Here is a 13,874-nt window from a genome sequence, read left to right on the forward strand (position 1 = left end):
AACTCGTGACTCTCTCCAGAGCCCTGACACAGCTTGGCCCTGAGTGGCCAAAGAGTGAAAACAACTCCCAGCAGAATGCAATGAAACAATCACCTGTGGGTAACAATCCCCAAACACATTGCACATGAGCACAGCACAGGAGAAGCAAATGAGATGAGAATTGTTTTCCTTTTCTCTGAGGCTCCTCAGCTTCCCAGGAGAAAAATCCTGGGCAGAGGGCTTTTTGCAGAGAATGTGAGCGCTACACCCACCCAGCGGGCTATTGGGGACAAAGGCCACACACAGGCCCAGCACAGCCCTCCCAGCGGGCGGCGGGGCCGGGGGCACTCACCCAGGCTCTGGCCGGCCAGCACGCGGCCGTTCTCGCCCAGCACGGCGGCGCGCGCGTGCCGCTCGTTGGAGTACTGCACGAAGGCGTAGCCCTTGTGCACGGAGCAGCCGACCACGCGCCCGTACTTGGAGAAGATGGTCTCCACATCCGACTTCTTCACCACCGCCGTGTTGAGGTTGCCGATGAACACCCGCGAGTTGATGGACTTGGGGTCATTCTTGTTGGTGATGTTGCTGGTCTGCACCTTCAAGGACATCTTGGATGCCTGCAAGGACAGGTGAGGAGTCAGGAGGGGTGCGAGAAAGAATTCACAGAAAAAATGGTGGGGAGCAAAGCTCTCAGGGGAGGAAGCAGCTCCTCAATTTCAACTGGCCACAGTGGGGCAGATCCCATCTCCAGGAGCTCCTGGGTGTTCGGAGACCCCTGGCACAGTCAATCCAAAATTCAATCTATTTTCAATTCAATCTAAAGTCAATCTAAATTCTTGATTCTGGAAATAAATTGATCAGGCTGACACCTGGTTGGTTCTGTACATGGCCAGGAGTTGAACTTTATTGATGCTTGTGGGTCCCTTCCAACTGAAGGTATTCTGTGATTCTAAGGTTGCTTTTAGGGGAGAAAGCAAGATTTAACTCCATTGCACATCTAAGTGAAAGCTTTAATGCTGTCATACCAAAGCTTTTACCTCCATATGCTAAACCACAATTCAAAGAACTCTTTTTGAAGCAGTCTGCATCCAGCACCTTGGCTCATGCCCACTTTTCCAGGCTTTCCCTTGCCAACACTTCCCAGCCAAGCCCTCACCATGCCACAGGGATGGGTTTGTCCCTGTGAGGCCACACTCGCACCTGGAAGGGGACTTGGGATTTCTGGGTATAAAAGAAGAGATGTAAGCAGTGATCAGCCCACGTGCTCCTGCTGGCACCTGCGCTGCACTGCCTGCATGCCGGGATTTGGGCTGGACTTTGTGCAAACAGGAGGTGTCACTGTTAGCCTGGAAATCACCCTCACATCAGCTGGGAGCCACTCCAACCCCTTCCCGTGGCTGCCAGGCAGGACAGGATCCTCCCTGGGCAGCACTGGAACAGGTTTGCTCTCTGAGCACGAGGGACAGGGCTGGAAGTCGTGTGAAACCCAAGGCAGTGTGGCCTGTCTGCTCCAACTCCAGCACAACCCCCAGCTGTGCAGAGAGATCAGCTTGGTTCCCACCTTCCAGAGGCACAGGGACGTTTGGGATCCTGCTGTGCTGCACACACAGGCTGTGGGACTGACCCGGGAGCTGTGCAAGGTGTTCTGTGATGCACACAGAGGTGCTGCTCTTCCCCAGCCACTTCCAGCAGCAAGCACAGGTGTCCCCACTCCCAAGGGCAACACCACCAGGGTGTCCACAACTTCTGGAGGTCTCCAAGGCTGGCGCAGGGGTTGTGCTGCTACCGCAGGGCCTGGTGTCCCCTGCCTGGTGGTCCCCAGCACCTGCCCTGGTACTGCCTGGCTTTGGGGTTTTGGCTCTCTGGGCTCCAAGTCTGAGCAGCCTGGTCCGAGGTGGGGACAGCTGGTGACATGGCACCCTTTCAGAAGAAAGCAGGGACAACCAGAGTGAAAGGCTGGAGAGCAGGAAGGCTTCAAGGAACACCCTGCTTCCACCTCCTGATGCATTGCCTCTGCTTTGCTGGCCTTCAGCAATCCAACATTTCTACTGCCTCAGGTTCAAAATGCAACTGTTCATACGTGAGGGGTGACTGTTTGCATGTGCTGCCTCTCCACACATTTGTGGGGCCACTTCTGAGCCTGGACCTGAAGAGCAAATGTGCATTTGAGCATCTGTGCTTTAATTACTGCCTGGTACTGCTAATCATGAGTGCCTGCCAGCACGGCTGCCGCCCCTGTGGACCCTGTCCCCCTGGTCCCCAAGCCCTGGCAGGCTCTGCTGTCCCCAGCCCAGCCTGCCCCAGGCACTGACAGGGCAGGGTGGGATGTTCCAGCTTTGCTGAGCCCTAAGCCATGGAGTTCCCTTTCTTCCACTCCTGCTCTGGCAGGCTGAGCCTGCCAAAAAGCCACAATATTTGGGGTTGCCTCCAAGATTTTCCAAAACCCCAGTCCTGCTTCTTCCTTGTGCTCTCCTGCACAGAAATTCCCCACAGGACACAAAATCTCTGGTTGCTTCCCTCTCCTCTGTTAGAGGGGAGAACACCATCACACCCACCTCACCCTTCAACAGGGCAGCCCCGTTTTGGCTCCTCAGGGATGTCTGGATGTTTGTGGGAAATGGATTTGTAGAAAATTCTTAACACTTGACAGAAGTAGCTAAAGTGATAGGCCAAGAAACCCTTATAGTGTATTGTAATTAAAAATAGTTAACTTCTGATTGTAATGACATAAATTATATCACTCTTCTCATGGGACCAAAAATAAAATCAAAGTTTTAAAAATGCCTCTCAGTTGCTCCATCTCTAGGTCAGAAAAGGGCATAATCCAACAAATGTTCTCCCTTCTGAGCTCCCAGCCCCTCGGGGTCTGCTCCTGCCACAGTGCCACCCTGCCCCAGGGTGCCCACACAGACAAGCATCAGTGTCAGGGCTCCCCAGCACCACTCCAAATGCCAGCAGCTGAAATTCCAGCCCAGGGCAGGGACATGGGAGCAGACTGCCCCATGGCCACAGGCAGAGGGGGGTTGCAGCCTGAGCAGGAGCCACAGGCTGCTGGAGCAAGCCCCCAGCCATGGGCTCTGTGCCCAGCTGCCAGGGCACAGCTCCACCTTCCCAGGGGAGCACAACGAGCTGGACACTCCATCCCTGTCACCACTGAAAGCCAGGCCACACAGAGCACTGCAGACACTGGCAAGTCTGAGCCTCTCTGTGAGGATGTGGCTCCACAATAAATCTCCTCTGGCTCCAACCCCTGCCACTCCATTAACCTGCCACTGAGGCTGGAAATAATCTGCCTGCTAAATCCAATCAAAAAGTTAGACTTGGTCTGAGTCTGGCTCGTTGTATTTTCCCTTTCACACTTATAGATTAAAAGAGCCAGATACTTTTGTTTTATTGCTTTAAAACCAATTCCTGGCAGGCAGAGCTTTCCTAAAACCACTGGGAAAAATAGCCAAAGGACAGGACTTTCAAAGGAACCTAGGTGAATTCAACTCTAAACCTTTGCAAGAGGTGCTCCATCTTCCACCCCTGTATCAGCCCTTGTTTAATGCTCCCTATTTGAACTCATTTTTGCAGTGCCACCTGCAAGAGGTTCCCAAAGGAAACTGGTGCAGATGGGGAGAAATGGAGGCTTTTCCCAGCTCTTTGGTCACTCTGGGTACCCAGTTTAAACCTCAACGACTCATTTCACAGAAATCCTGAGTATCTGCACTAAGCCCAGCTGGAGGCTGCTCCAGGGAGGCCAGTGCCCAGGGAATCTCCATCCTGAACGTGGCCAGTGCCCAGGGAATCTCCATCCTGAACATGGCCTGTGCCCTCTGGAATCTCCATCCTGAACGTGGCCAGTGCCCAGGGGATCTCCATCCTGAACGTGGCCAGTGCCCTCTGGAATCTCCATCCTGAACATGGCCTGTGCCCTCTGGAATCTCCATCCTGAACGTGGCCAGTGCCCAGGGAATCTCCATCCTGAACATGCTGGCAGTGGCTGAGGCTGTGCAGGACCTTCAGAGAGCCTGCACACTGTGGGCTATCTGCAGCCAGGTGGCCCTGGGTGGCCTTGCTGCCCTGAGGACACACCAGACCTGCTGTGAGCCCTCCTTTCCCTGGGGATTCAGCACTGTCACAGCAGTGACTCCACATGTGGTGACTCCTGGAGTCTCCAGCTCCTGAAGCCTGTATTTCCTTGTTTCAGAGCCAGCCTGCCCTGGCGCCTCTTTCCCCCACCCCATGCCATGCCACAGGGACACCCTTGGTCCCTCTAAGCTGCTTCCCCTCTGCAGGATGCCCTCCCACTTTTCCATCCTAATCTGCTGGAGTCTGGGCAAGTCTCCAACCCATTTTCTACCCACTCATGGGCCTCCTTTCCTGCAGACCTCCAAGAAATTCCCCTGGGCAGAGTCTGAGCCCCTCTCCCCATCCTTGGAACCCACCATCCAGCCTGCAGTGCCCACCTGGATGCCAGGATACTGCAGGACTGTGTCCAAAGCCTTCCTGAAGTTAGGCCAGACACCAACCAGTCACGTTGGCACAGGAGAAAAGTAGCTTGGTCAAATTTGGCCACACCATTTCCAGGTGAGGAATGTTCCCTCCCTCAGAATCAGACACAGCACTCACATCAAATACACCCTGGCTCTGCTTTTACACCCCAGCACTGCAGAGCTCCACTGCTGCTCCCCCCAGCCCCAAAGCGGGCAAAGCCCAAAGCCTCCCCAGGGACTAATCAGCCCAGGCAGTTATTATTTGCATGAGCCTGAAGCTCTGCCCAGCTGTTTGCAGCTGCAAACCCCAATTCCATCAGGGGCTGAGCTCCTTAAGCCTGTGTAGGAGGGATCTGGGTTAAGCTGCCTCTGTGCCTGGGCTGGAACAGGGTGGCTGCAGGATTCAGGTGGGATGTAGGGAGGGTGGGGGTATAAAACTTGTTTTCCCCCAAATTTCCAGGGCTCTCAGCAGGTGCCACGTGAGCCAGCTCTGCAGCTGTCAATGGACCCTTCCCCATGTGGGTTTGCTATTAAAAAAAGACCTGGATGAAGGTGAGGTGTGGGCAGGAAGGTACCAGATGGATCTTCACTTGGAGAAGAAAATCTCCTAGGGCATCTCCCAAGATGAAGACTTTGGCTGCCATGGAGTTGGTGGGAGGGTTGGAAAAGAGGAATCTGTGCCTCTCCTGGGTCCCTGCTGCCCATCCCCACCTCACACCCTCCTTGTCTGGCTGCTGTGACCTTCCCCACGCTGCCTGCAGCTGTGCTGTGCTTGTTCCCCGTGCCACGTCCTCTCCTGCCCAGCTGGGAGGCTGGATCCCAGCAATCCCATAAAGCTGGACATGGGATGAGCAACTCCCACTCAGGTCATTCACTTAGGAATTCACTCACTTTATAAAGCCTTGCCTAAGGGTAGCACACCCTGCATGGCAGGGAGCAGTGACAGAGCAGGAGCTCATCCCTTGGAATTCCCAGTGGCCCCGGGGCCACCTCAGGACACAGCAGCTCTGTGCAGGGACGTGCCTGGGCTGATGGGAGATGGGACAGGGCCACCAGATGGCCAAGCCAAGGTCAGGCAGGGTGATGGTTACGCTGCTGGCAGGGCTGGGCAGTGGGACCCTGCCATCTCTGCAGGTGGGAGCTCTCCAGGGCCATCTGCCCACGCTCTGCTGGCCCTGCCCGGGCAGGCAGCAGGGATTTGGCAGCAGGGAAAAGGCAAGGCCAAGGCTGGGGAATGCTCAGAGAAGGTTTGGGCCCCATCACTGGTGTCTCACAACCCCCTGGGCCCTGCAGCCTGTACACGGTGCTCTGCCATGCCACACAGGAGCCAGCCATTCCCTGGAGAAATCAGCCTCCCTTTCTCCTCTGTCCCACTCAGCTGGGATTTCTTCTTAAACACAGCAGTCACTGAGCACCACTTACTGGCCTCCTTACTGTAACAGCTGGAAAAGGGCATTTTAACCATGGCTGTTAATATTTCATACTCTATCCCTGCATTCCAGCAGGGAATGGGTGTCCAGGTGAGATCCAGCAGAGCCATCAGCTGGGGGGCAGAGTGGCCTCTCCAGCCACCCTGGAACATCCAGCAGGGCTGAATCAGAGCAGATGTGTCTGCTCAGAAACACCCACACAGCACACACACATATTCCTGGTAACTCCAGGACATTCCAGTAACCGCTGCTGGCATCAGCAGGGGCATTTCCACGGCTCTGATTTCACCTTTCATCCCCCATCCCACAACTGCCACAAGGTGAACTAGAACTGGAAGAGAGAAAAGGCAACAAGGAATAATACTTGGACATAAATAAACAAGAGTGTAAAGGGGTTCTTCACCTCCAGCACCCAGAGAACATCAAGGACAGAGTATTAGGATGATCCCTGTTTTCTGCAAGGGAAACTTGAGCTCCAGACAGGAGAGGTCTAGGGTGGAGGGAGATGTGCCCCCAGCCTCACCAAAGCCTCCAGAGATATTGCAGTGGCACTCCAGTCCCAAATGCCCCCAAAGACACAAGGAGACTTAAGGATGAGATTGCCAGGAGGAGTAAGATCTCTCTCTCTCTCTCTCTCCTCTCCTTCCTCCCGTTCCTAAAATCACAGAATCACTTGAGGTGGAAGGGACCTTAAAGCCCATCCAGTGCCACCCCCTGCCATGGGCAGGGACACCTTCCACTGTCCCAGGTTACTCCCAGCCCTGTCCAACCTGGCCTTGGACACTGCCAGGGATCAGGGGCAGCCCCAGCTGCTCTGGGTAACCTGAGCCAGGGCCTGCCCACCCTCACAAGGCAGAATTTCTTCCAAATATCCAGTCTAAACCTACTCCCTTCCCCCTTCCCTTGCTTGCTGCCTTCCCTCCCTCCCGCCTGTGCCATCCCCTCTGCACAGTGAGAGACCCTGTGAGTCCCCAGGGGACAGCACTGAGGCCACACCACGGTGACCCCAGGAGCAGCTGGGGACATCCACCTGCACCCAGGCTGGCCTCTCCAGCACCCTCTGATCACCAGCCCTGCAACCCGAGCCTCCACACAGCCCTGGAGCCTGGGATCTGCCCAAGATTCTCCAGGAGTTCATCCCCCTGGGCACAAGGGCACCAGCGTGCCCCTGCCAGGTGAGAAGAAAACACAGCAGGGATTAACTGAGCTTTGCACCCCAGAAATTAAAGGATTCCCTGTGCCATTTCTAGGGGTGGTGAGGACCGCTCCAGGGTCCCAGTGAGCTCCCACATCCCAGGACAGGCCATGCCCACCTGCACACGCCCCTGTTCCATGCTGGGAGAGGGATGGATACCAGCAAACTCCTCTCCCTGCCTCTGCTTCTCCTCTCTTCCCATGACAGCAATGTCACACACTGTCCCTCTGCTGCCAACGTGCAGGAATCCCTTAAAAATCCTGCTATCCACGCAGGGACAGCCCGAGGCTGGCACTGGAGTGCTGCTCAGCTGTCCCCTCCCTGCTCTCAGTGCCTTGTTTCCCAGATTAGCCGGTCATTGAGAGCCAGGTGGCTGCAAACCCCAGGAGCCCCGGGGGAGAGAGGAACTGTCACGGCAGGAGAAGGGAGAGCAAAAAGCAAACCCAGCCCTCCAGGGTCCCGCAGAGGCTCTTCGTGTCACTGTGACAGCAGCAGCCTGGCTCCTCCGTCCCTCTCATCACGTTTGCTCACAGGAGGGGAGATGGGGATTTCTATCCTGGGGTTTTCTACCCTGCCCACATCTCCACCCAGGAACACCATCACACGTGCTTCCAGCTTGGAGGTTTGACACATGCAGACATCCTGCAGGGACCTCCAGCACAGGGCACAGGGACAAACCTGGTCCCTGCCAGGTTTGGGGCAAATTTGGCATTTGGGGAATTGGAAAAAGCACCAGCAACCTGGATGGATGCCAGCATGGATGGATGGTCCAGCATGTGGAGCTCCAGTGTGAGTGGGGTGCACCTTGGTGTTTTTAACCATCTCAGATACTCCTGTGTAGGGCAAACCCCAGCCCTGGCATCACTGCTTTTTGGAGGTTGCCCTTGCTGCTTTCATCCCAAACCTTTCATGCCCAAACATCTTTATTGCCACTTGCAAGGGAGCAGCACAAAAAGTTTTGGAAGCTGATGGGGACAAAACTCTGACTAGAGTCTGTTCTGAAAGGACAGAGGGGAATGGTTTTGAACTGAAAAAGGGCCAATTTTGGTTAGATATTGGGAAGAAATTGTTCCCTGTGAGGGTGGGCAGGCCCTGGCACAGGGTGCCCAGAGCAGCTGTGGCTGCCCCTGGATCCCTGGCAGTGCCCAAGGCCAGGCTGGATGGGGCTGGAGCAGCCTGGGACAGTGGAAGGGGTCCCTGCCCACAGCAGGGGGTGGGAATGCGATGATTTTCCAGGTCCCTTCCAACCCAAACCATTCTGTTTCTATGAACTTGAAGGCTGAATCAGCAGCATTACATGGGAAGACAAAAACCCACCACAGAAGTGATCTGCACTTTCTTGCAAGCAGCCAGAAGGACGAGTTCTAGGGAAGGCCTGGGCAGTTAACATTGCCCAGCACAGAGAGATTGTCCTGGCTGTCCCACAGACAGGATCTCACTTTGAGCAGCCTTCAGGCTTCCCCTTGGCTCTGAGGGCTTTAGGAGAATCACTGAATCACAGAATGTTTGGGTTGGAAGGGACCTGAAAAATTACCCTGTTCCACCCCCTGCCGTGGGCAGGGACACCTTCCACTGTCCCAGGCTGCTCCCAGCCCTGCCCAGCCTGGCCTTGGGCACTGCCAGGGATCCAGGGGCAGCCCCAGCTGCTCTGGGCACCCTGCTCCTGTTGGGGTTTTTTCCTTTAAGCTGAAAAAAGGCAGTTTTGAGAGCGGGGATTGCCCTGCCCAGCTCCCCTGCCACCCCCAGTGCCAGCCACTCCTCCCTGGGGAGCCTGGAGCCATTTCCTAGCGAGTCCCCAAACATGAGAGCCCAACTCAGAAGTGCTGGTTTAATAACCAACACAAACCCTGCACTCTTTTCAATAACTCCTGAGTCCCCAGCAAGTCCTGCACACAAACCTGGAGGGCTCAGCCCTTCCCACAGAGAGCAGGAAGATCCTGCTCACTGCTGTGTGCTCCAATAAACAGAATCAACTGGGAGAAAACCAGTGCTTGGCTTTTCTGGGGAAAACAGCTTCAATCCTCCCAAACATGAGAGTTAAAGGACTGGGAAGTTATTAAAAAAGGGGTAGACAAAGATGGCACAATTATTAGACTGGTTCTGCAGGCCTGGGGCTGTACTTTAGGGGAATGTTTGCTGTGCTAAGAGCTGGGAGAGCTGGAAAGCTGGAGATGAGCTCAGCAGGAGCCAGACTGAAGCTGTGGGGTCCCTTTGCAAACCCTGTTTCCCCTGTAAGTGCAACCAAGCACATCCCAGTCGGGGAGGATCCTTTCACTGCAGGCAGAGCAGGTCCTGGGGTGCCTCGAGTGCCATTCTGGGCTGTCCCCTCTCCTGTCCAACAAGGGGCTCCTTCTACAGGGCCTGTGAATTTCTCCCAGCACTTCCCAGGGCTCCACCTTGCACATCATGGTATCATTAAGGTTGGAAAATACCTCTGAGGTCATCAGGTCCAAGCATCCACTCAGCACCACCTAAATCCTATCCCCAAGTGCCACAGCTCCAGGTTTTTTGATCCCTTCCAGGGATGGTGATCCTATGCCTGCCCTGGGCAGCCTGTGCCAATGCTCAACAACCCTTTCCATGAGGAAATTTTTCCTAACATCCAATCTAAACCTCCTGTGGCACTACTTGAGGCCATCAGCATCCCACCCCTCCAGGCTCAGACTCTGCCAGTGGCAGTCCCTGACCTCCTGGTCCTGTGGAGGTGGCACCAAGCCCCTCCTGGGGACCCCTGGCTGTCCCCTACCCTCTCCCCATGGCCAGCCCACCCCACCAGGGCTGTGTGGCCAGAGCAGAGGTGCAGAAGGCACCAATGCAGCCCTGCAGCCCCTGTGCCTGCCCACTGACCACCCAGGTACCTCCCGGATATGCAGGGCCCATGTCCCGCCCGAGGACACGCCAGGCTCAGGTTCAGCCCAGCTGCCACCCTGGAGAATGAAATGCTGCTCCCGCCTGACCTGCAGGGTCAGCTGTCACTCCTCAGGCTGGGGACAGCCTCGGGGACAATGGCTGTGACGACTCTGCACCCCAGCGATGGCAGAGCCCCCAGACATTGCTGCCTCTGCAGGCACCTGGGTACCCCAGGGAACGGGGGCTCCCATCCCTGTGTCCAAGCTGACCCTGCTGCCTGCTCCTCTCACTTCATGGGCTGGGTGATGGTGGGTCGGGGGCTTAGGTTAGAAATGTCCTCAGCAAAGGTCACAGACTGTGATTAGAGCTTAACAAGGAAACAAATTGCTATCAGGTGGGGATAACTGAAACAAGGCTGGGAATGACACGTGATACACAAAGTATTTTAGGAGTGCAGAAACCATAAATACCACTGGATCCTAAGAGTGAGAAGAGGTTTGGACTGTGGCCAGCAGGCCAAGGAGCCCCTGGAAGGGGCTTTACCATGAGGAAGAGGTCTTACTTCCTCCCCAGAAGCCCACCGACCCAATTACAGGGGACAATTGCACAGCCATAATGGACATTCAGCTAATTATAACATGAGGTGAAGACTAATGTTTATATAAGAGGTGTCACAGAAACCATCCTGGAAACCATGTGAGTATGTAAACCCTTTGGGATAAACAGAGAGCAGAAGTTTGTGACCTTTCACAGGTGGCTTTGGCAGGTTACTCCCCATGTGTCCAGAGCTGTAATAAATAAACAAACTCTCTTTTCACCTTGAATTAAGTGGCGAGTCCTCTGTCTGTGCTTCAGCGGGGGAGCTGCTGCCACCCTGCTGCCCCTCCCCAGCCCCCCTGGCTCTGACAGCACCAGGGCAGAGCAGAGGCAGCTCTGGCTCAGCAGGGCACGTGTCCTGCAGGGTGGCAGCACTAATCCAGCCCGCCCTGGCAGATGTGGCTCTGCAGGGGGGTGGCTCCGGCCCCTGATGCTGACGCACGGGGACTGCACCGCGAGCAGCCTGGGCTGGCACCTGGGCTGTGCCACCTGTGCTGCTGCCGCTGTGCCAACCGCAGGAGCTGCTCCCTTTACCCCTCTTCTCTGCAGGGATGTCACCAGTCCGCAGATATATTATATATATATATATATATTACACACACATATATAAAAGTGTATATATATATATATATATATAAAGATATATATACTTATATATGTATATATAAGTATATTATATATTATATTATGATATATAATACTTATATATGTATATAAGTATATTATATATTATATTATAATATATTATATATTATAAGTATATATATATAAGTATAAAGTATATATATAAGTATATATTTCACAAAACCAAAAAAAAATGTATTTCACAAAACCAAAATATATACATATTCCACAAAAAAAATCACAAACCAAAAAAAATATATTTTTCACAGAACCAATATATATATGTTCCATAAAACAAAAAAATACATTTCACAAAACCAAAAAATAAATGTATTCCACAAAACCAATATATATGTTTCACAAAACAAAGAAATACTTCTATTTCACAAAACCAAATATATATATATATTTCACAAAACCAAAAAATAAAATAGCATAATTTAACATAAAAAAATTAAAATAAATAATACAAAAGCTTTTTATGTAACTAACAAGCTATAAAACCACTAAAAGACTAAACATACCTCTATAAAAAACACATATTAACACAAAAATCCCCAAAAAACCCTCTCTCTTCCAACTAACAAAACAAATAACACAACCAAACGCAACTCCTATCTCAACCAAACCAAACAACCCTACAAAAAAACCCCAAACTCCCTTTCTAAAGTCCTTGCTGGCCCCCCATCAACTACCATACAAAAAAAAATACCATAAAACCAAACCCTTTCCAAAAACAAAAACCAACCAAAAATAAACCCCACAAACAAAAAAACCCATAAAAACATCATAATCAACAAAAAAGAAAATTAAATCCCAAACAAACAGGCCCTTAATTTTAAAACTAAAATCCTCTTATAAACTATTAAAAAAACCCTCTATTTCCGTATAACACGTAAAACTAGAAACAAATAATAAAATTCAAATTAATATTAAACAAAAACCTCTATACTAAAATAAAAATATTGAAATAATTATAACCCCATAAAAATTAAAATTAAAAATAAAAATTAAAGAAAGAAGCCGGTCAGCCCTGGCTGATGCAGAGCTCTGCCCAAACACTGGGGACAGAAGTGACTCTCCCAGTTCTCCTTCAGCTCTCCATCCCGCTGTGCAAAGAGCCTTCTTTTTTAATTTTTAATTAAAACAAGTCCTTTCAAACTGCAGAAATCCTGCCAATCCTTTGAAAAGCTGGCTCTGGTTTAAATTTCTGAAATCCTCTGTAACAGAGCCATAAATAATCAATAGCTGTTTAAATAAGTATTTAATCAGCTGTTAAAGGTACAACAGTAACAAAGTCTATCAGGTCAGCACTCACTTTATAGCTGTGGCTTATTACCACCTGTCCTATATATTATTTATGCCTATAGAAGCTTAAAAATCTATTCATTAGGGCATTACATCCTTCCTAATAAGTGTGATAAAGGATGACCTAGAGCTGGACAGTGGGAGTTGTCCAAGCAGCCCCTGCTCCTCACCCTGCCTTGTCTCCACACATCTGGGGCTCCCCCAAATGTTGCACAGAACTCACAGAATTCCCAGAATGACCAGGTTGGAAGAGACCTTCAAGGTCACGGAGTCCAACCCAGCCCCAACCCCTCAGCTAAACCCTGGCACCCAGTGCCACATCCAGGCTTTGTTAAACACACCCAGGGATGGTGACTGCACCACCTCCCCGGGCAGCCATGCCACAACTTTATCACCCTTCCTGTGAAAAACTTTTTCCTGATCTCCAGCCTGTGTTTCCCTTGGTGCAGCTGGAGGCTGTGTGCTCTGCTTCTGTCAGTGCTGCCTGGAGACAGAGCCCAGCCCCACTGAGCACAGGCACCTTCCAGGAGCTGGGAGAGTGATGAGGGCAGCCCTGAGTCTCCTTTTCTCCAGGCTGAGCACCCCCAGCTCCCTCAGTGGCTCCTCTCAGGGTTTGTGTTCCCAGCCCCTCTCCAGCCTCGCTGCCCCCTCTGGATGTGCTCCAGCCCCTCAGCGTCCTTCCCAAACTGAGGGGCCAGAGCTGGGCACAGCACTGGAGGTGCAGCCTCACCTCCCGGGGCTGGGGTCACCCTTGAGCTGCTCCTCTGCACCCCTTTTGGAGACAGTTTTACCCCAAAGAATCATGGAATAGTTTGGGTTGGAAGGGACCTTCAAAGATGGAGCTGTTCCACCCCAAGCTATGGCAGGGACACCTTCCACTGTCCCAGGCTGCTCCAAGCCCTGTCCAACCCAGCTTTGAATATTCCCAGGGATGGGGCAGCCACCATCTCCATCTGCTTGAGAAGGTTAAAATTTTGTCTTTGAAAGCATTTTCTCCATGAAAATACATTTTAAATTAAGGCACTTTTCTCCTGGAAGCCCTCCCATCCCAAATAGGAGCATCCGTTGATTGCAGAATATGCAACAAGTGGAGTTTTCAGGAGTCTCTGCTTCCAGTCATCTCAGAAATCTCTTGTGAACAGACCAACATTCTTTTTGACAGCAGCAAAATAAATTTTAAAGGTCAATTGAATCAGATAAGCCCAGTCTGGCAGCCCTTTCAGATGCAGAATTCCATGGACAATGTTTAGGTTCTGTTCAAGAACAGAAACAAAATTCTTTGGAGGAAAGAATCTTCAAAAGAAAAAAAAAAAAAAAAACAAACCAAAAAGAGGAAGAAAATGAAAAGGAAACAGCAATTAAATAGAATGTCATCCATAATCCCACCAGTGCAAAACCTGATGATTACCTACC

The 13,874-nt window shown here is 52.0% G+C and overlaps 1 protein-coding gene across 2 annotated transcripts in view; it reads right to left on the minus strand.

The window, feature by feature from the left end:
• Positions 1 to 13,874, minus strand: part of RALY (RALY heterogeneous nuclear ribonucleoprotein) — an 86,250-nt gene that overhangs the window by 23,040 nt on the left and 49,336 nt on the right. For both annotated transcript variants that reach the window (XM_038158688.1, XM_038158687.1), the window contains exon 2: positions 332 to 596. In XM_038158688.1, the coding sequence (XP_038014616.1) occupies positions 332 to 587 (256 nt within the window). In that variant the 5' untranslated portion in view covers positions 588 to 596. The remainder of the gene's footprint in view (positions 1 to 331; positions 597 to 13,874) is intronic.

The sequence above is a fragment of the Motacilla alba genome, chromosome 20 (assembly GCF_015832195.1).
Source record: "Motacilla alba alba isolate MOTALB_02 chromosome 20, Motacilla_alba_V1.0_pri, whole genome shotgun sequence".
Taxonomy (NCBI): Eukaryota; Metazoa; Chordata; class Aves; order Passeriformes; family Motacillidae; genus Motacilla; species Motacilla alba.